This window comes from Daphnia magna, linkage group LG1, assembly GCF_020631705.1.
Source record: "Daphnia magna isolate NIES linkage group LG1, ASM2063170v1.1, whole genome shotgun sequence".
NCBI lineage: Eukaryota > Metazoa > Arthropoda > Branchiopoda > Diplostraca > Daphniidae > Daphnia > Daphnia magna.
Window position 1 is genome coordinate 15,578,110 of NC_059182.1, and position 22,342 is coordinate 15,600,451.

At 42.3% G+C, this 22,342-nt stretch overlaps 3 protein-coding genes across 6 annotated transcripts; 2 read left to right on the plus strand and 1 right to left on the minus strand.

Moving 5' to 3' along the window:
* Positions 1-110: 110 nt before the first annotated feature.
* LOC116916672 (acid sphingomyelinase-like phosphodiesterase 3b) lies at positions 111-2,902 on the plus strand. 3 transcript variants are annotated; one of them, XM_032921989.2, is made up of 11 exons: positions 111-253; positions 379-536; positions 607-853; positions 918-1,021; positions 1,090-1,177; positions 1,259-1,352; positions 1,433-1,558; positions 1,640-1,820; positions 1,886-2,003; positions 2,063-2,230; positions 2,305-2,902. In XM_032921989.2, the coding sequence occupies exons 2-11, from the start codon at positions 425-427 to the stop codon at positions 2,690-2,692; spliced, it is 1,626 nt and encodes a 541-aa protein (XP_032777880.2). In that variant the 5' UTR covers positions 111-253; positions 379-424; the 3' UTR covers positions 2,693-2,902. The 3 variants fall into 3 exon arrangements, with proteins under 3 accessions (XP_032777880.2, XP_032777863.2, XP_032777870.2); XM_032921972.2 differs by having other exon boundaries at positions 112-253; positions 604-853; XM_032921979.2 differs by having other exon boundaries at positions 184-253; positions 356-536; positions 604-853.
* A 659-nt stretch (positions 2,903-3,561) lies between these two features.
* Positions 3,562-14,494, minus strand: LOC116916728. Its single transcript, XM_032922064.2, has 4 exons — positions 13,607-14,494; positions 9,209-9,397; positions 6,155-6,310; positions 3,562-4,818 (listed from the first exon to the last, which is right to left on the minus strand). The coding sequence occupies exons 1-4, from the start codon at positions 14,116-14,118 to the stop codon at positions 4,383-4,385; spliced, it is 1,293 nt and encodes a 430-aa protein (XP_032777955.1). The 5' UTR covers positions 14,119-14,494; the 3' UTR covers positions 3,562-4,382.
* A 2,072-nt stretch (positions 14,495-16,566) lies between these two features.
* LOC116915450 lies at positions 16,567-18,201 on the plus strand. 2 transcript variants are annotated; one of them, XM_032920610.2, is made up of 6 exons: positions 16,567-16,727; positions 16,790-16,936; positions 16,999-17,289; positions 17,351-17,384; positions 17,453-17,605; positions 17,677-18,201. In XM_032920610.2, the coding sequence occupies exons 1-6, from the start codon at positions 16,717-16,719 to the stop codon at positions 17,743-17,745; spliced, it is 705 nt and encodes a 234-aa protein (XP_032776501.1). In that variant the 5' UTR covers positions 16,567-16,716; the 3' UTR covers positions 17,746-18,201. The 2 variants fall into 2 exon arrangements, with proteins under 2 accessions (XP_032776501.1, XP_032776492.1); XM_032920601.2 differs by having other exon boundaries at positions 16,568-16,727; positions 16,787-16,936.
* The last annotated feature ends 4,141 nt before the right edge of the window (positions 18,202-22,342 follow it).

Consider the following 22,342-nt stretch of genomic DNA (forward strand, 5'->3'; position numbering starts at 1 on the left):
TTTCAATTTCAAATTACCCACATTCCATGCACTTAAAATTTAGAGTTTTCTTCTTCTCATAACTCTAACTCGTGGCAAATTAGGAGCCCCTTTACCAGCAGACGTCCAGCGTTGCCTAGCTTATAAAAGCAAATTTAAGAAATTTGCATCGTATTAAATTGTTTCCAAATGTTTGTCTGCTCGGTCTGCTCGGTCTGCTCTCGTGTTTTTAATCCGCCCCCCCAAACCGAACCTGAGGGATTCTGTAGTGCCAGTAATTTTGTTTATTTCTATATCACTTTAGTAATTTGCTCAGTGTTGTGTTGTCACGAGTAACGACGCGTTCCGCTGATACTAATAATAATAATAATAATAGCTTTCGTTTGGTTTTATTTCTAGGACCAACTGTCCTATTTATATTACTAGTTACCTTTCATTGTGTGCTATGGTGATAACCTGGCATCGAGAGAGGGAGTACAGTTCAGGAACGATAAAGATTTTTTTCACCTTAATCCAATTCAGCAGCTTCTTCATAAAACTTTCAGCAGAACCCACAGGTTTAGCAATGTGTTATCTTTAAAACTGTCAGTTGATTTCACGCAACCATTGTTATTTCTTATCTAGAAGGACATTTTTGGCAACTTACTGATTTGCATTGGGACCAAAAATATAGCAGAGATGGAGATCCTAGGTCAATGTGCCATGCAAGCAATGAAAACCATTTCCTTGCATCCAGCAAGCTTGACACTGTTGATTATATGTCTGCTGGGCAATATGGAATGTACAGCTGTGATGCACCGTGGGATCTGATTGAATTTTCCATTAAAGGAATGGCACAAAACACTGTAAATCCGAATTTTATCATTTGGACTGGGTAAGAAGATTATGTTGCACTAAGTTTTAAAAAATTTTGTTTGAAACTTTTGTTATTGCCACAGGGACAATACTCCTCATGTCAAAGATCCATCACCTGACTGGTCAGTTATCTTTTCATCTCTCCGTAATGTCAGCAATACAATCAGAAAAAATTTTCCCAATACCAGTAACAATTTTGATACAGCAATTTATATTATCAATCAGTGATGATACTAATGTACCAATTCTTTTTAGCTTTAATTCCGGTTCTTGGAAACCATGATGTATTCCCGGAAGATCTTTATCCGGCAGAAGCCGAAGCTTTTTATCACGCATATTTGATGTGAGCATATTCAATATTTTTGGCCTTTGTTGGGAAAAAAACCAACAAATGTTTTTTTTTTATTTTATTTTTTTTGAATAGTGAAGGAGGGTGGAATGAACTCTTGGACAAGCAAGCTCAGCAACGCTTTGGTAAATGCGGATTCTATTCGCTTGACGTCACAGCCGACTTAAAGGTCTGTAAATTGTATTATCATTTGTTTTCCCTTTCACTTATCTGCAGTGATTCGGAATTGAAAAAATTTCATCGATATAGGTTATTATTTTAAACACCAATTTGTACAATGTACCAAACAACTTGACCCATGATCAAGACGATCCTTGCGAGCAGCTGAAATGGTTGGAATTCCAACTCAAGATGGCCGAGTCCAAGAGGAACAAAGTACATTAGTGTTTGGTTTACGTCCTCCTTTTCATCAGTCAGTACATTGTCCAGTTTTTCCTTTATCTGGAACATCCATAGGTTATCATAGCAGCTCATATCCCGCCCGGGTATTTTGAAAGATGGATCGGGCCACCATTTTTTAATCCGGGTCAAAACGACCGCTATGTGCAACTTATCCAAACTTATGGTGACATAATTCTAACTCAAGTTTACGGCCACACTCACACAGACTCTTTCCGCCTGATTGCCAATGATAAAGGTAATTACTGCCCATCACTATCTTGTTTCCAAGCGAGAAATGTTAAACTTTCTTTCGCTAATTAGGCCAAGTGAAAAGTGTAGCCTTCGTGTCTCCATCTGTAACGCCATGGCTCCACACGGGTGGAGTCAATCCAAGCCTCAGGCTTTACAGCTACAGTCTGAACGGGATAAATGATTATTGGTATGCAAATTCAGAATTCCAGATTTAGGTCACTCTTTTTTATCGTTGCTTGCCTATAGGCAATATTATTTTAACTTAACTGGAATGGTTGAACAAACACCAACAAATCCGCAATGGCAACTGCTGTATCAAGCCACAGTCGCTTACGGTGTGCGAGATCTCAGCCCGGAGAACATGCTATCGATCTACCGAGATATGTTGGCAGATCCCAAAGTCTTCGAGCGCTAGTATGAGAAGGGTTTTCTACTGCTCTGCTGTTGAATAATTCAGGTCCCTAACTCTATTATAATCCAATTCGTAGCTACTTCTTCAACACAGTTGGGCACGTCTTTGAAGAATGCAACGCAGCCTGCATGCGGGATCACATCTGCACTATCTCTCACCTGATGGTGGACGACATGCAGTCTTGCCAAGACGGGAAACACGTCCTATTCCGCAACGACCTAATCATGACCACCCATTTTCTGAATATTGTCCAGCGTGCCAAAGTCGTTGAGATCGAGAGCCTGATTTTGGTATCAGTCCTAACTGCACTGACATTGATCTGCATCGTGATAGCCTCCATCGTTGCCGTCGTGTATCGACGCCGAGTCTACAATTCCCTTGGTCTTTCGTCTCACGAACCCTTCTCTCCTCGTCCTCGGGCATCTGATTATAGTCCTATAATTTCTCAAGATGAAAGCGCGTGAAAGTTGTTTGCATTTAAGTCCTTTAACGTTCTACAATAACTTCCTTTTTACAATTTAGATTAGGACAATAAGTTTTACCTTTTTTTATCTTTAGCTATCGTAATAATTTTAGGTGTTTGACAGTAATGGGAATTGGAACGTCTTCGATTTTGAATGAAGATACAAGTGGCCTTTTTTGTTTCACGTTGAATATATTCATTTCTTTCCATACTCATTTTTAGTTTGTTGTTTCTTTGCTTCTGGCGTCGGTGGGTGGGGAAAGAGATGAGGGGATCAGAGCGAGAGAATACGTGGAGAAAAGGCTGCAATTTTAAATGTGTTTACATACAGGACAAGGGTAAGACGACAAGTCGGAACACGAGTAAGATTCGCATCTTTTTCGTTCGGCTGCGGTTTTCTTGTTTCGCTTTTTTTCTTTCTGAAATGGAATCGTAGTCGAGATGGCGACATCTTTTACTTAAAGTCATCTGGTGTTGACACGGTCTACACAAATTGGCCAATGGATATCCAAATAATGGGGAGGGAAGAGGAGGGAGACAGCACCTTTTTCCCCTTCACCTTTGAATAGTGTTCAAAGATCAGGGGAAAGATGAAACGTCTCTGAACAATATCGTGTGTGCGTCGTCATAATTAAAGCCCGTTCAACCTAACGGAAAAAGCAGCAGGATATCTTTATGAACCTACAATACAACGATTAAATATAGAAATAATATTTAGCAGCGACAGAAGCAATAATCCCAAAGATTTCCATAATTGGACAACCTACTCCTCCCGCTCCCTCACAGTAAACGAAAAAGTTGAAGTTAAAAATAATAATAATAAAAAACTGAAAAAAAAAAGACCGGAATACGCACAGACGAAAACATATGTACATCATACACCGATATATTTAGGACGTCGTACAAGTTGTTAAAGCCCCTCTCACACTTTTTGGTTTGTTGTCGTCTAAATCCAATGGCCAAGCGTCTTCTTTGTTTTGCCTTCTCCTCTCCTGAAATTCACCTTCCCTTCTAACGCACGAACAACTGCATGTTGAGTTATATGTACCACAGGTTACACATGTGAATAGAGCATTGTAGCAGTTGTTGAATCGAAGGATTTGCGAGTAGTAGAGGTTATTGCGGGACCAAGGTTAAATAAAGATTAGGAGCGAAAGAGTACCGTACGGTTGTGTGTACCATTAGCAAATATATGGGGAGGAATCTCGATATTTCTTCCCAATACAAAGGAAATTAATAAATCTGTTCACTCACGCGATGAAAGAAAAATACAGCGGAACTTGTCTCCTCTTCCTTCCTTCCTTCCCTCCACCCTGCTTACGACTTTCAGCCAAAAAAGACATTCCGGAACAGGAATTGGTTATGGGTAAAAAATATGGTAGTCTAGTCACCATAGGATACAATTAGTTAACTGTCCCGAATCCGCCATTTGAAGAACAAAAATGCAAAAAAAAATATATATAATAATAATAATAAATAATAAAACAGAATATTATAGATCTAGAAGACAGACAGAACGGGAGAGAGGGCGTCTTCACATCCTATAATTGGGCGTCAACCGCGTCAGAAGTCTTGAGAGGCAGAAAAAAAAGGTGAAAAAAAAAAGGAAAATCAAACAAGAAAAAGAGTCCAACTGATGCGGCGATAGGAGACGGCCGCGGCAGTTTATCAGCACAGAACATCGGCGATCATCACTGAATGACGCAACACTGACACTTGGATTTCTTCTTGATTACAACGTGTTCGACTTGACTCTCGCCGGCTACGGGAGCCACGACTCCACGTTGGACTTCGACCGAACTGCTCTCAGCTGCCTCGGCAGCTTTCTTTTCCTGCTCCGTCAGATTGCCATTGATTCGCCCACTGTCTGGGGAGTCAGCTTTGCTGGCCGGAGATGAAGGAGTAGACGTATTCCGTGGTGGTGACGAACCGCTCACCTGGACAGCCTGTTCAGAACTCGGTTGCTCTTCGTCAATATAAGTTGGTTCTGGTTGTTGGCTGCCATCTTTATTCTTCAACACTTCAGAGATGGAAACCCGCCCGCCTCTCAGCAGTTCGACAAGTTCGTCCGCCTCACGGCTTAGATCGCCATCCGGCCGGAATGGATTGTCCTGTCCCGATTCCGTACTAGGTAATAAAAGGGAAAACAAACAAACAAACAAGAACACACGATATAGGACATTTCTTTTCATAAATTGTCAACCACTACAGATCCTGGAATGGTTTCATTCATTCTATTTCCACTAGATTGATTTCAAACTAGCAAATCAAACACAACATTGGCTGGTCCACTAAACAGGAACCAGACAACAAGAGCAAATCTATTCCAATCCACTGGAATTGACAGATTGTCCTTTTAAACGAGGTCATCAATCCAAAAAAAAAGCATTTAAAAACACGACGCTATTGTTACGAGAAATAAAACGCAGCTAGCTTTAAGCTGTTTCCTCGGAACACGTTAAAGCGTCACGTGAAACAGAATGAAATTGTGAGCCTAACTCAATCTATACCTGCTACCATCGGGAAGGCGTAGTACGTAATAAAGTCTGCCTCCGTGGGATCGGTTCATGGCCGGCATTTGTGCGTTTCGGTTGTCAGGGTAGCACTCATTCGATCAATCACAGTGATCAAAACGTTCACGGTCACAGCGTTAACACACTCGATGGCAGCTGTATGACGACTGCCATAAAGCAGCGGACACTCCCGAAGCCTCCACGAAGACGATGGCGTAATCGTCTAAATATAAACTGCCCTCAGGGAAACTACGCGTTCAGAACCCAACTGGCGACCCACCCTTCGACGACGACCAAGATTTTTGCTAAGGCAAAAACGAAGGGACCCCGTTTCAAGTACCCAAACACTCGTATACAACAACAGAGTAGTAGTAGAAGAAGAAGACGGGTAAGGGTCCCGGAGATACGTATAATCCACTCGAAAAGGATCAATTTCGTAGTGAACCAATTTTAAATACAGAAATAGACAGAGAAATTTTCGACTAAACCAAATGTCCAAAATAAAAAGGGGTACGCGATAAGGACGCGTGCGCCAACGTCTCGTCGGCAACCGCGTGAGTTGTAGACTGTCTGGCTCGTAGCAGCAGCCCTGACTGCCCTGCCCTGCCCTGTTCCTCCCTTCCTCGATCACGACACACCTTACACACACATATATACATATACACACGCACACACACGCCGTGTTCCCTCTGTGTGTTTGTGTTAGTGAGTGACGGAAGCATTTGTTGAATCAAAAAGCAAAGCGGATGGAAGCTATTCCGGGATACGTTTCTGAAAACAACTTCCCTATTAAGCTAGCGAAAATACGAAGAGACGACTTTGACGGAATCAAAGTTCAAACTAATGCGTGAATTTGAAATTGATCGATGGCCGGCGGACAGAAGCTCTTTTTGATGACCGAGTGATTTATTAGCTATCAACAAATAAGTTGATTGTTTCTTAATACATACCTGGGTTGTCGGGTGTAATTGAGTTGTTGTTGCTGCGGAGGTGGTTCGGCCATATCGTCCCACTCCGCATCAGACGCCTCCGGCGATGGTAGCGTCAGCGGTCGTTTGGATTCAAAATACGTCACTCGGACTTTAGAGGCCGAACGAGCCGATTCACTGCTCATAAACAGACAAAAGGGAAAAAAAATATTAAATATCGTTTAGATTGTTACATCCTCTGTACGTGATGGTTGTGTCAATCAACAAAAACGGCCAATCAGACTCATCCATCGTGTCACGAAACAGAGTCGTTCAAATGCCCCTCCCTTTCTCGTTCGCTTTTTATTCCTTTTCTCTTTGCCCATGAAAGGCACACAACATAGACACAGACCCATGAAGGGCTTACTTTAAAGGCGGACCCGTTTGGTAACTAGTAGTTTCCATGACAACAAAAAAATTCGCTTGAATCGCTTTTTATTTGCCACTGTCACGAAAACACGAAATCACGGAGACGATTCCGAGAGAATTTTTAACGCTCACTTTCGCCAGTTCGATGCCAAGGTCGACCACTTAAAAAAGAATGCAAACAGCACCAACATCATTCAACCAGCTTTTGTTGTCAGCCTCCGCCAGTGTTCGCAGCTGGCGGAGGTATGAGCCTTTGCACGGAAAGAAAGCGGGAGGACGAAGAGGAGAAGGCAAGCGTGTAGCCTCAAAAACCCCCAACGAGGTCAAACCGTGAATGCGTGCGGACAATCGACAACAAACAACAACCACGACGGCTGGGGGATGTGCGGGATCCAAACTATCTCTTCCTTTCTTTTTCGCCTCCGGGGGCAACCTCTACAATATTAGACTTGCTGATGACGGTGCAGTACGAAATCACGTTCTCGGGTTTCTAAGCCCGTTAAAAGAATGAAAAATAAGCAGCTGATGGCGGAAATACCCAGGAGCAAAAAGAGGTCAGGCCATTGCCAGAATGACATCCTTCAAAGAACATTTAAATAGAAAAAAAAAATACAATGAACTTAAAGCTTTCCATGCAGAAAACAGGTTTTATTTTCTGTTTTCTGGACGTTGTGTTGCGGACGGTCATGATGCCCGTGATTTCCTTCGAGAATGCACGCTTGGGAGCGGATATCATACGGGGGGCTTCCATCTATTTATAAACGGCGCTCAACTGTGCCAGGTTGCCGGCCAAAGTACACTTGACCGAAGCAACGAGCCAGCAACTCCCGACGACGCAGCCGATCATACCAAAAATCAAGGCAAAACGTGGGCGCCGCAACGCGAACACATTCTTGGAATTCCTCCAAAATCTTGGTGAAATACTTTGCTCGACAAAGAGAAGCACAAGATCCAGCAGATTTTCGTAGAGGTGGATTGTTGTTTGAACAGCGCCGACCAGTTGTGACGTAAACTATCTTTTGGATTCTCTAACTAATGGGATTGCTTCTAAAGGTTTCGCATTCGCGGAGGTAACGGAATATATAATGACGACAACCCTAACTGACTTCGCTGTCCTAAAAATCGTTTGACCGATGGCTTTCGAGTTATCACCTTTGGCTCTTGGTGAAAGTTTCAGAAATAAAAAGTTGGTGAATTTGCCAAATCTGACCCAGGAAATAAATACTACATCTACATGCCTCCTCATTTAATTACAAGGTAGCACAGTGGGTGACCTGGAAATAGACTTTCGGGAACTGGCCATTTGCCACCTTGATGCTCCCCAATAACCATGACGTAAAACAGGAAGAGGAGTCGTAAAACCACAAAACCAATCAAAACCCTATCTCCTTCAATATGCAAAGACATCCACACCGTGGCATGACATCATAATCACATTGATCCTGGTTTAGCTACATGCGAACAAAAAAGTGCAAAGCCAACAAATCTTACGTGGCTTCTCCTGGCAGCGTAACCAAAGAGAAAGTAACGGCATGACTGAAAGTTGCTGATAAGAAGCTAGGCAAGGAAGCATTATCTTTTCACCTCTATTAGTGACTGAAGGGGAAAAGAAACTGCTTTAAACCATTTATAATACAGCAACTTGTAGACGACTGCGAACAGATTGGTTTCCGACTGTTGTTTACAGACGCCCGGACATGGGTGGGGCCCCTGTATATATAAACAACCGACCTGAGCCTAGTTAGAGGAAAAGGGAGCAGTTCCAATTGATGCGGGATGAAAAATTGACACGTTATCTTACCGGTAAATGATTCAAGTGGTTGTGTTGATGCCCGTCTAAACTTGAACAGTGTCGGCTTTGGTGCACAACTTTGTCTCTACCTTAAGCCACGTACAGAAAGGAAAAAAGAGCCGACGACGGGAAAGAGGAGGGAAAAGAGAAAAAATAATGTCACTATAGGGCATTGGTACACAGCGTTGTCGGATGGGAACAAGTGTTTTCCTGACGAAGAAAAAGAAAAACCACCGACGAACGGCGGTTCCTCTAGGGAGAAATTAACACAAAAAATATATCTTCGCGTTTTATTAGATCGGGCTCTTGAGTTTCATTTTTATTGTCCCATCTAACTTGTACGTTTAGCGCTAATGAAAAGCTCTCTTCTTTGAGATTTATGCTCTCTTCTAGCGCAAACTGCCACCTAGTGGTTGTATAAGGAACCATGGGTTTTTCCTGATTGCCGTAATGATGGAAAAATAAATAATAATGTAAGCTTCAGGGATAGTGATATGGATTCACACGGAGGAAATAAAAACAAAAACTCGTGTTTAATAAGCCTATACAGTCTAGCTATTAAAATGACAGAGAGGGGCGTTTTCTGGATTTGCAATCTGTTGCATTTATAGCATAGAGCCACAACGCGTCATTTCCCCTCACAAAAGCTGTTTTGTGAACGACCTGAACCGACATAAAAGGTGGCACAGATGGATATAAATGCCAACAGAGTTCCGTGTCTAAAAAATCGATCGCACTTCGCCACGTGAAGCACCAACGCAGGCGGGTGGTTGACTGATTCCTGCTTCGTTCCTATACAAAGCGTTCACGACAACTACTAGCCACCCATACTCAATAGAGTAGTAAAAAAAAAAAAAAATATCGACGAGATTTACCTGAGTAGTGCTACAGTCTCTTCGGGTAGAGATTCAGGCACAGCACCGATGACTGACCGCAAGTTTTTGCTCTTACTTATGTTGGTTTTACTCCATCCGGCTGATGTCGCAGAGGGTCCCTCTTCTGTTTGTGGACTCTCGTAGATCAGGGTCTCTACCATCGATCCTTTTGTGCTTCCAAATGAAACCCTGTATTCAGAAATCGATAATTTATAAGTTGGATCAATAAGCCTAGTATTTTCTTTCAAGCAATAAACACATCATTGCCACCAACAACGAGGACAAGGACTTGAAATCTCAATTCCCCTTTAAATGGGGAACTGCCAAAGCAGTAAAACTGGAGCGATTGAACATTCAATACAACTTCATTAATTCAAAGCAAGAAAAAACGGGACAAGCCATTTTTCTCAGAAATAAAAGAGGGAAAAACAAAATGACTAGTTTTGACGGAATCGATATTCTTGAACGTTACGCACTGATTATTTTCAACATTTTATTGCGTGGATGAAAATAATCTAGCACGAAAAATTCTCTTTCTTAATAAACGAAAAACTAAAAATTGACATTCCTTTTGTAAGCCATTATTCTGTTTCGAACAGTTAAGTCATTCTCTCCGCCTTCCCAACACGGACGATGAACAAGACATATTTTCTTGCGGCCTTTCATCATCTTTCGACACGCATCGTCCATATGTTCCCGCGAATGAAAGTCAGCATGATATGGTTATATTTTTTTGTCCAAAAATTACGACGCAGAATGTAACATTTATGGAGAGGGTAAACATTACCTTACCTTTTCCAACATTATTAAATCAACAAAAGAAAATAGGAAAAAGAGAAAAATTGGGAAATGGTGGGCGGTGTTCCCAAACAAGCTCATGAGGTCATCCAGGAAGTTTAAACATATCCCGCCTTTAATTGTCGGTGTACGTAGGCACGCCATTTTTTCCCTAACCTGACAGGAAGATATTTTGGAACTAGTGCACATAACAACATCCGAATAGCAACCGAACAAAATAAAAAAATAATTAGGATATAAAATCAAACTTTTTTTCATGATAGATTAACCTCGCATGCTTATGTATATTTTAAAAGGAATATATATACTATATAGAGGGCCGGCAACCTACACCGAAAGAGCCTCAATTATAGATCGTGTACGAGTGCGCTGTTTGTACGCAAACGCACACGCGGAAAATTTGATCCGTTCCAATGTTTTTTTCTAGATGATGGATACTTGAGAATGGGAACAGTTGGTGGTATATTTGTACTATACTGTATACACACGGGCCTAAACGAATGGCTGGAATAGTTGATTTCCGTGCTCTTCCATCAAAGAGCCTGATACAACAACCCGAAAATGCGCTGATGATTTAATATAAAGAAAAAGGGAAGAAATTCTTTGTTTTTCTTATGGGTTGTTTTCATATGCTTGTCTTAATGAGATGGCAATCAAAAAGCATATGAATAAAATGTTTCACTGATCCTTGTGGCCCCTGCGGGATACACTAGATACCAAGCATAATGATGCGTATCTATACATTTGTGCATAGCACTCGACCCGAAAAGACAATCGAAAACCCCCTTTCAGGAGTTGTATGATCGATGGGCAGGTGGACAGGAGTTTTTCTTTTCTCTCCCTTTTTTTTTCTTATTTCTTTTCACCAGGATCGGTATTTAATGTCGGGGATATATAGCGGCGGGCGCCTACCCGACACTATTTAAAAAGCTTTGCTGCTGCGCACGCGACCTTCATCTACACAGACTCTGATGCGGGTTGCTGCTGCTTGGCTGTAGACCCCCGTGGCTGGAGGCCATTCAAATGGTTTTCACATCACACGTTTGCTGGGACGCCAACGGGGGGAAAAAAAAAAGAGGAAAATGAAAGGAGAGAAAAAACTCAAACGAACGAGAGAGCCAAAAAATTCTAATTATAAACTTGTGAACACAAAAAAATAAAAGCAGCCGAGCTTCGTTTTCGTCGGAACGGGAAGAGCTGGTCGGAAATTTTCAACCAACTTGACACCCTCTCCGCCTCCTCTTGTCGTCCTTCCTCCACTCGGGGATTGTGTTGTCATCGATTCCTCTTTATAAGCCAAGTGGGCTCGAGATGCTTTGTTGTGTCGCTAAAGCTTCACTTTGCCCTCACTATCTACCAGCAGGCGTCAATCCAAGCATTTAAGAAGGATCTTACACAATTATAGTAATACATTCCTGTCGACTGATGCCAATGATAACAGACACGAGCATGGCAAAGTGGGAAAACCATACAGCCATCTCTGGTTTCACGCAGTTACCATAACCAAAAAAAACAAACTTGTCGTGTTTTCCTGCCCGTCTTCTATAGTATTTCTTTCTTCTGTCGGCCTTGCGATCGATCGATCGATGCACGTGCAGGGGGGCAACTAACAAAAACACGGGTCATAAATCATAGCCTTTACTATTTTAATTTGATAATAAACACAGCCGCCGGAAGAAAGAATAAGAAGAATTCTCCTCACTAAATAATAGGATTGTCAAGCCTGGATTACCTATAAAAATTTAATATCGACGAAGAACTACAAGCGTCGTTCGTCACAATCAATTCCCAGTCAGGCGAGTGCGCTTACATTGTGTGTGGGAGTTTCATTGCAGGCGAAAAAGGTAAAAAACGTGTTGGCGAAATTTCGACAGCTATTTAACACGTAAATTATTGGCTGCTTATCAAAATTGAAACGATAATGAATTCGGGACCAGCCGGCGTGTGAAATCGATATGCTTTTCCTTTTTCTTTTTTTTTTTTGCCTTTCCCCTTTCACTGTGAAACCAGATGGAAGTAGTATAGTACACGTACGCAGTTTCAGAAATTGCCCGTCCGTCCATCCGACGTCGCGACGTCCAAAACTGTTCCCCCTGCGCCTTTCTTTCCGTGCCAATGATTCGCTGCAGCATTTTTCTCTCCTGTGTCTCCTACGCCTTGCCCCCTTCTTTTTTTCTGATATAGCTGGCCTGCTGCACACAGACACACCCCTTACTGAAACGATTGTGTATAAGAATAGATAAATCAACAACCCCTACTAGCTTTTTTCTTCCTCTCCGTTGTCACACTCTTTGCAATATGAGAGAGTTGTGTGCGCTTGGGAGGGTTCTATATTGTATGACGCTCCTTCTATTTTGCTACTTGTTCCCTCCTGAATGGGTATTCGTCCTTTTAACTCGAATCTAGCTATTTTCTTATTCCGCTTTCTACCGTCTGCCATGTTTCCCTCCGTTATTCTCGTCTTTCTCCCTACCCTGCCATCTGACATGTACACAACAGTTGACGGATGAGCAAGTTATCGAAACGTCGACGTTACATTCCAGCTTACCTATGCAGAAATTTCTTTTCTTTCATGTTCGGTTCGATGTGAGCAAACGCGTCGCTTCTAATTTGAAGAAATAAAACATCCAGAAAAGTATTGGAAAGGCGAGAGGCTGACGAAGGGCAACACTGTAAACTGCGCACATCCGCACCAGGCAATAACACTGCAAACAGAGAACACGGACCACCTCCTCGCAAATGTGAGCCACTACTGACATGTTACCCACTGATGAGATCAACGTGCGTATAACGATGAACAGATAAATGGCTTCTCGACATGCGTGTTAAAATACATATAGACGTAAGGTATCTGTCAAAGCCGAACGAATCGATATTTACACCCTCGATGACGAGTTTAATCCTAACGTTAATGGGGGCTGTTCGACATTCCGCGATACGTTGGGAAAGTTTATTGTACGGGATTGAGCACTCTGTGTGACGCCGATCGTTCATAAGCTCATCAACGACCATGTCAACGTATATAAACTGCTTTGAGGCGATATGCGTATGCGTGTACGTAAACAGTCCTATCTAGATACGCGTAAAGAACACGGGTTTTTTGCCTTTTCGTATTTTCGGCTTTCTTTTTGGAGTCGGGAACAAATGAGTTCAGCTGGAACGTCGCCTTCCCCTGTGGCACGTGTTCCAAATTGAGACGCTCTCTTTCTTCCTCCCTTTTATTTTTGTTTTTTCTTGAAGAGTTTCGCATGTGTACATCCACCATGGCATGTGAATAGAGAATCTTGTTCACTGTTGTCTTTTTTAGAAAATGACAACAAAAACAAAAAGAACGAAAAGCAAAACCTGATTTTCCTGGTTTGATAAAGTTTTCGTGATTCTTAGGAATAAGCAACAGCGAGAGAAAGGCAACAACCCAAACTTTGCTTTCGGGGGACAGTTACTCGTGAGCGCACGGAGTAAAAAAAAAGAAAAAAATCGGTCAATAGCTGTTTAGCATAGAAACACAAAAATTCGTTATGGATAGTGAATGGGGCATTCGAAAAGTGGATGCGTGGTATATACGCTCTCTAATATAGGTTAAGTTCTTCTACTCCATACCTTTTCAGATGGGTTGGCTTGTTGGAGGTCCGGATGATTGATCTTTCCTCTATAGAGGAAGGAGTCTGGGCGGCAGAAGAAACGGAATTCTCCTCTGCGGTGATGTCGCTCAACGCAGCGGAGGGAGCGGAGGGAGCGGAAGCATCGCCCAGGAGGGTGGTGCTGGATAGCAAAGGTTCGTTGGCCTCCTCGACGGAAGAGGACGTCGTATTCATCGTTTCAACGAGATTCACATCTGCTTCGTCATCTTCCTCTACTGCTGTCGAATTGTTATTACAGAAGGGCGAAAGCTCGACGAGGCCCTCGGCTTCTTCGGCGCTGCTGCCGGGGATAACGTACGCACTGTGAGGCAGCCGGTCGTCCAATGTTGCCAAGAACTGTACGGTGGCCACCAAATCCTCCGGTTCCCATTCATCGTATGTCACTCCCGTTGGATCCTGATGACCTTCCACTGTGCCTAAAGTGAAATTCTCGGCCGTTCCGCCGTTGAGAATCACGCCGTATCCACTCATTCGCAAAAGAGAGTCGACACTCTGACGGACGCCGATGACCACTAAATGCGTTCACGATGAGCAACACGACCAAGTGTTGTGTTGTTGTTTGGATGATGACGTCACTATCAGCTGATCGAAGGGGAGGAAACTCCCGGTATACACGCGAGCACAACAATTTTGCCCTCCCCCCGTTGTACGTTTTTCTCCTCTACTGCAGAATCAATGATTTTTTGTGTTGCTGTTGTTTTTGTTGTTGCTGAGTGAGGGGGAGGTTGAACAAACGTTACACACACACACACACACACACAGACCCACACGTATAGAAGCAGTCGGTCGGATCGATACCAATTCACATCGCGAGACAGTTCGTGTCAATCTTCAGTCCATCTTCATCCTTGAAAACAAAGAAGAAGAAAAAAATGATGGGAAGATTGGAAAGGAAAAGCAATTGACGGTCAAAGGCTAAAAAGCCGGATGGTTTCAATTCCGCGCTTTTGGAACTTGTGTGCTGTAAAAAAAAAATCTTTTTTCTAGCCTAATTCATTAAGAAAATATGTGTGCACAGCCCTTTGCTTTCGCCTAAAAAAATACACTCCAGCTGCACTCGGCTGTGTCAATAATCATAAAAAAAGAAGAAAAAAGACATGAAAAAGGAGCGTCTTTTTCGTCGTCGTCACCAAAAAATGTCCATTTAAAAAGTATGAACGCCACCAGTGATGAAACTGGATATGCACGCTTATATTGTTCCAACAGAGACAGACGCGCTCTATCGTGAATGTGCGTGTCATCAAAACGCGCGTACAGCTGCGCAAATGACAATCGTGAGAGTATAAATTTCTACAGAATTTGCATTTTCCTTTTACCTGCGATTCACGTGGTCTCTGTTGAGGACGATATCAAATTACTCAAATACCACACAACGACTACGTGTACATTTGTATACCTAAAAAGCTGCTGGAATGTCTTTTGTTTTCTAAGAGATCCATCATTACCAACACCACAAAATAGTTTTGCCTTTTTTTTAAATTTTATTTATTTATTTACTTTTTTTTTTACCTGTCGAGGTGAAGAAGACAAAAACCACTACGACCGTCTTTTGAACTATTGGGTTGCTGTCGTGAAATCCTTCAAGTCACGAACCACTAGAATTTGGTAGACTTCACACACACACACACAAAAAAAGACCTTATCTTTTTTTTCTTCTTTTGGAGTTTGTTGTTTTGCGTATGGTAATGTTGTATTTTTGTTTTTCCCACTGCGGTGTACTGGAGAGACGCACAGGAGTGTAGGAGAACCTTTTGCACAGACCAATGCCGGTCGGCGTGTGTGCGTTCGAGGTCTCGGCTTCTCACGAGAGATGACGACGGAGCTACACTCTCCGTCAAGTCAATATCGTGGACACCCTCGTGTTGCAACAGTGTATACTAGTCCTTGTTGTGCAAGAAGGGATGCACTGATGCAGTACGACGCTGGAAAGGATCTTCTAATCGCCAGTTGCGTGACCATTTACCATTACCATAGCCCAAGATTCCGCACGCAATGTATAATTGCGATTTAAAAAAGGATCAATTTATTCGAAGAAAAGTGAAAGACCAACACAATGAGATGGAAAGTGGTTTACTCCGTATGTACACACGAAGGTTTTCCCGTAATGTCATGGGCGGATCGATTTCTTCTCGAGCTGTCGATTATATGGGATTTAAAAAGGGGAAGGCCTTGTTTCACGAACGATCATGCTTCGTGGTGCGCTTGATTCACGGCGTTTTGTGGGTTCCCCATTTTGGCTCAAGAAAGAGCAAGACCTTATTGACGTCAGTGCGCTCATGCGCAGTCGTGACCGGAGATTCTCTCTTTCTCTGGCACCGACAGCTGACGAAGACCGTCGGGGGGATTATTGACTCCGTCTCAACCCAAACGAAAAAGACGAAGGGTCCCCTCATCCGCCCATCTCTGCCCTCTAACGGGTTCCTATTGTTGTTGAGGAGAGAATGGGGGAGGGAGAAGCTGGGCTAGGGACAACAACACGAACGCACAAATGATAATAACCCACATTGAATAACATGGCATTGTGTACACCATGCAGGAAGAAATTGTTTTCATAGACAATGACAATCTCTTGTTTCAATTTCATACGTGCCAAAATATTTCCTTTGCGTTTCTTCGTAGTCAGGATGAACGCGAAAGGAAAGAGCACATTTCCTGCTTAAATTCAAAAATTTGACAAACGCATCGTTTCAGTTTCTTCGTGGATGGTTGCCCTTGAATTGAGTTCGCTTAAATCGCTCGAGGGTTTTCTATTGATTTTTGTTGTCAACTCTTAAATGGGAATATAGCGCCTGATTTCGACTGATTAAAAACTTTAAAAGAATAAAATAAATTCCACAAACAGCAGACGAGCGTCATCTATGGAAAGCAAAAAAAAATAAGATTAAATCTACCTTTTATTGTTAGATGGCGTTTATGTGGCATTTCAAGAAATAATCTCGTTGTGATTTTTCGAAACGTCAGTTTTTGACATTTTACAAATCACAACCTTCACCTTCAAGCTTCCCTGATTGACTAGTATTAGGGAGTTATTACCGAAAGTCGGACGATTTCTCTTCCTCTCCTTGGAATATGGCCTTCAGGTATAAGTTTTCATTTAGATTTTTCTGATTATGCAGCTCAAGGTATTCTTTGTTTCCAGCAGTGCTCACGCGAGAAGAGTGTATGTCAAGGGGGAAAGACTCAAAGTCGAGGAGGATCTGTTGCACGAGTTTAAAGGTCACCGTAATTTTTCTAAAGACGACATTCCACAAGTGGCCATCATCAATAGAACACAGAGGCCCATATCAAGGTGTGCGGTCTAATCCTATTATATTAGTATCCCTTATAATGACTGCTGTTTGCTTATTCTAGGAATCTGTGTGGGTTCCTGAACACAGGAGTTGGAGGTGTTGTCTACTGTGGAGTGACAGATAATGGAGATGTCCAAGGAATCCGTCTCACAAGCTATCAAAAAGACCATGTTTTGCTTTCAATTCAAGACCTTTTTTCAAGATTTGAACCTCCTGTTGATTCCAGCATGTACACTGTCCATTTGGTTCCTGTGGTTACTGATGTGAAGCATATTCCAGAAATCCAAACTCATCCTATGGATCTTGAACAGCAAAACACACCTCATATTTTGAGAACCTCCAAATATTGCTGGTAACAGTCACGTAATTACAACAGCAATTAGTTATCAAAATAAAGCATTAAATATACACAGGTGTGACAGGGATGCTTCAGCACAACATGACTTTGTAATTAAAAAGCCCCTCTTCTTGAAGCCTGCTTTACAACCAGTTCAATGATTGATTTTTCTTTGTAGGGCATGATAGCTCCATTATATGTAATTGAAATTGAAGTCTTTCCATGGGATCCCGAGTGCAAATTGTCAGTGACCCCCACAACTCCCATCCATCCACTCTTTTGTAACGAAGAGCGCCTCTATTTTATCCGACGACTCGGTGGCTTGCATCAAGTAATCAACGAATTTTCATTGCGTGTGACTTTCTTGTTCCTAAATTTGATTCGATTTTCTTTCTTACACAGCCAAGTTTAGAGGAAGTCATCCAGCTGGCGGAAGCGGATACTGCTCGATACCATACTATGAAGGAATAACACATCCTGCTTCAACCGTTACCACATGCAATATTGTCTTTCAAGCGAACCGTCGATTTGAATTCGGATGCCTTTTTTTCTGTCGATTCCACAATTTCGTTCCGCGTCTCACTGCAAAGAAATCTCTACCTTTTCTCAAGTTTTAAGGATGTGACATAAAACACTAAGTAAAAAATGCGCCTATCTTTGTAATTACTAAGTCAATAATTGTCTCCATACCGAGTTGAAAATAACTGCTAGTTTTATCGGTTCATCATCAAGTTCGACTTATTTTGTATAACAATCCGCCGCATTCGAAATAAGCAAATTAACTTTTCATTTTTCATTATACTCTTAGGTTTAAAATCAAAAACTCTTTCTGTCTACAAATTTTGCTGAGCTCTCGAAACTGCGTAGGTTGTTTGCTTTTCGTAAAACAAAGTTTCATTAAACGAGTACAAATTTTGGCAACTGAAACAATTGGAATCTAGACAAAGACAGTTTTCAAGAGTAAACCAATGCATCCCACGCTTGGAGATCAATGGCGAAAATCGCGGAGACGTTGCTTGTACGAAAGTGTTTTCCAGTTTCTCCCTGCGAGATCAAACAAGTTGTGAAATTTGATATCAGAGAATCGCATGCCCTTCCCAGGAAAACTCATCCGCGTGTGCTGTACCATAGAGATGGCAAACGAGTTCACCATGTTGTAGGATTTATAAATGTCCGTGTGATCTCTGATTTCGACAAAGACTTGTTGTCTCCCAAACACGATTTTCGAAAGACAAGTTCATCAGTGATCATGACAGTCTCCTTTCCGCCATGTAGACAACAGTTTTCATTTCTTTAAATGATGCAGTGAAATGTTACGATAGTACATTCTGTTTTCCCCGATTAAAATGTCTGACCTGATGGTGCTGATTGACAGTTTGCACACTGGAACATGTAATAACCTAGACGACGTAAATCTTCACTGAAACGCAGTAAAATGAAAGTAACAAAACAAAAAATGAAATGGCTCGTTAGTTTATATTGGATGAGTCGTCGAGTTCGACTGTTTTTAATGGAGTCTACAAACAAGAGTTGTTGTAATAACGTTAAGTATGGAACACTTGGCTATTGCTCTCTCTCTCTCTTTCTCTCGGTACATCCTCCAATTTAATTAAAAGGGACGTGAATGTCCCTTACATATTTAGTTCATTTTTTTTCACTCTTCTTTTTCCCTCAGTTGTCTTTCCCATAGTATTCCAAGTATTGCGCATATGTTTGAACCGTTAAGTACGCCATCGTTGTGCAAACAGCATCAGCTGTATAGAACAGAGTCCATGTTTTTTCTTCACTTCCCTACCTTGTTCAGTTAGCGCTTAATGAATCCGACGCTCGCGACGACCTCATTAAAAATACCCCTCCTCGACTCACCTACCCGCCCATCCAACTCGTCGACGAGAATGACGTACGTGTGGATGTAGGTACTAGCTCATTTTGTGTTTTCGTCTCACTTGTTTGATGTTTCTCATTCTGGCCGTGTGTGCACCACCACCGCCGTGATTGTACAACCTCAATGAATCACACCGGTTGAAGCCTCAACATGTTGAACGTGCGTGCAGCAAAATATTCCGGGGAAGGCAGAGAGAAAGGGGAGGGAAATCGAAAACCAAAGGTGAAAAATTGGATTCGAACGGGTCGATCGATCGAAAAGGTGGGCGTCGAATTCCCGTCGGCTAGTCGCGGAAAATCTCCCAAACATTTTGATGATGGGTAGCCAACATAAAATCGATTTCAAATGGACGAGTGCTTTAAAGCGGAAGGAGCGAGGAGCGTTGGAGGGCTATATAAAATATCGATCCGAATAGTTTGGGGTTCCACCATTGCTCCGCAATCGAACGTTGCCTTCCCTCCAGCACTTTTTACTTTTTGTTGTTGAACCAAAATATTTCTCTTGGTTCGATATTTCGTTATATCACGCGAGAACGGGAGAACAGTTTTTTTTTACTTTGGCATTCCACGCATCTCTCGACAATGAATAATTCATTAATCATCGAGTCCCTTTTTTTTTTTTTTTTTAATTTGTTGCTGTTTTTCTGGCAGCAGAGAGAAAAAGTGGGGTATGCGCTTGGTCGGGTATTTGCTTGGTTGTTTATTTTGTTGTTGTTTTTGTTGGACGTTGCAGGCTATAAACCGAAACTATGTAGACAAATAAAAACTGAAAGAAGACGTACCACGACGGAGGTATCTCAGATTAACGTGGACACACGATGATGAACGAGGAAGCTCCTAACCCCTCGACCCTCCATCTGACCTTAAATGAAACCCGCAAAAACTACAAGGCATCGGGTAATAACCAATCATCCTATAGGGACACGCTATCGAACCCATTTGCATTGTCGATGTCGTCACACTCATCCGGAGCTGAGCGTGTGCCCAACTTCAAATCTATTAGGGGGCAAAAAATATGGGGGAGGACAGATCAAAAAGTACTCATTCAATGTGTAGATTGCAATATTTGCATCATGGATACGCATCGTTGAAGGAGGGTCGATTTTGCATCTATAGTCGTGGGTTTCTATATAGCGTAGACACATCAATTACGAGCCGGGCTGTTGCCGGGGCTCGTCCGCTTAGTGCGTGTGACACAACGGCAAAAAGCTAAGAGATCCGCAGCAACTTTGAGTTTTTTTTTACGTATAATGTTATAGGGAGAGGCGACGAGAGCTGGAACAAGTTTTTTTTAAGGCGACACGCGTGCATAAAGCGCCTGGCGATGAGATACGGTCACCACGACTAAAGCACCATGCGACCACTTTTAGATGCAGTTAACTTTTGAATTTCTGGCTCTTTTTCTCTCTCTCTCTCTTGGCAGTTTTGCGGCTATTGCGCTTTCGAATGATGCAGTGGCTTCTTTCTGCTAGGGACAGATTACGACTGGGCGTCGCGTCCAGCGCAAACAAGATTTAACACAGCCACAAACGCACGACATTCAAATGCGTCAAGTACTTTTGGGATATACAATGTATTCAACGAGAAAACGGAAGAATCGCTTTGAATCTTGTCGTTTATTTGGCTTTGCAATTGTAGAAAGGATTTCCGAGCTATTCGTGGAGTCAAACTGCTTTAATGGTCCGCCTCCACCCGTGGTCTATGTCGTATCAAACTCTGGTCAAAGCCAAGTAACCAATTACGCCGGCCTTCGTGTGTTAATTGCTTTGCCTTTTGATGTTGGGTTGGCAGCTCCTTCCTCGTCGTGTCCTTCATTTTTACTGCATCCACCTACACCGTCTACACACACACATACACACTGCCGACGACATTGCGTGCGTCCTCGATTGGTTGTGATCGATCCCTAGTGCCTTGAAATGATGGATGTCGTTTGATATATGGATCGTCTATGTTTCAAATACAGCTGTTACTACTCCAAAGTAATTCGCTTCTGCGAGATACTTGTAGGAAACGTATAAGTTCCTCATCCCTCCCCCCTCTTTTTTTTTTTTTTTTTCTTTTTCTTTTCCAAATGTCGTCAACTTTGGGCATATCCCGGAAAGAGATCAGACAAGTTTCTCCGCATTCTCCCATAAAAATCTGGTTAGGAAGAGGTTAGGAGCCATTTTTCATGATCAGCTTTAGATCGTCTGAAAACCCTGGGAGTGGTTTTTGGGAGTTTCTTAACGATTCAACGAACATGCAGATCTTTCTCTATCATTTTTCTTTGCTCCCTCTTTTTTTTGCTGTTGAAATAGTTATGCAGTACAGTGTGCTCAGCCTGCGCAACACGGGACACACAAGAAATATAGATGGAGAAAAAAATCCATTTTGAATCCTATATCGTGGATTTCTCACTGTGTCGTCATCATTCATTCGTGATAATATGTCGAGAGCAAAAAAAAAAAAAAAAAATACGAAAGGGCTAAGTTGGGAGTCCCCCTTTAAGGCCAAATGCTTTGTGGGATGAAAGGCACATATAGACTGTAAAAGACAGATTGAGACTCTTGTCATGTGAAACGGCAGAATCCCAAATGCCATGATACATCTGCTTTAAGAGAGTTACGTTTTTCTAGGTCGAGCCCCGGATCTCCTGTTTTAAGTTGATTCCAACTGACGATTCGCCCGCCCTCGAAATCGAATTGCCCTTCTTTTTATCCTATTGGAAGACTCGGGTCGTACATGTGCATTATAATACAATATACTAACCCGATACATATCGGCTGAAACTAGACGCCGATGCAACCTCTAGTGCATACATACCCAATCCAATTTGAATGATCTTTCGTCCTAACAAAAAGTTTTTGACTTGCCCGCCCTTTCAGGGTTTTCTTTTTCTTGCTTGTTGGGACGTTATCAGAGCCACTCTTTATTTTTCCCTGTGTGTGTGTGTGTATGTTGATGGCAAACTGCCCCGCATCGTATAGACAACCTCTTATGAATAAAACAGAATTCAAATTGGCCGCCACAGTCTTCATCCCTATTGGTTGCCGCATAATAGGCAAGCTGTAGCCTTCATATACATACGCACACATCCGAATATAGAAAGCACTTTTCTTTCTGTCGGTATTATTATACTGTTCTTACACGTATCGCAATACGTCGATTATTAGTTGTCAATGTTCTTTTTGCAGTCGGCAGATTG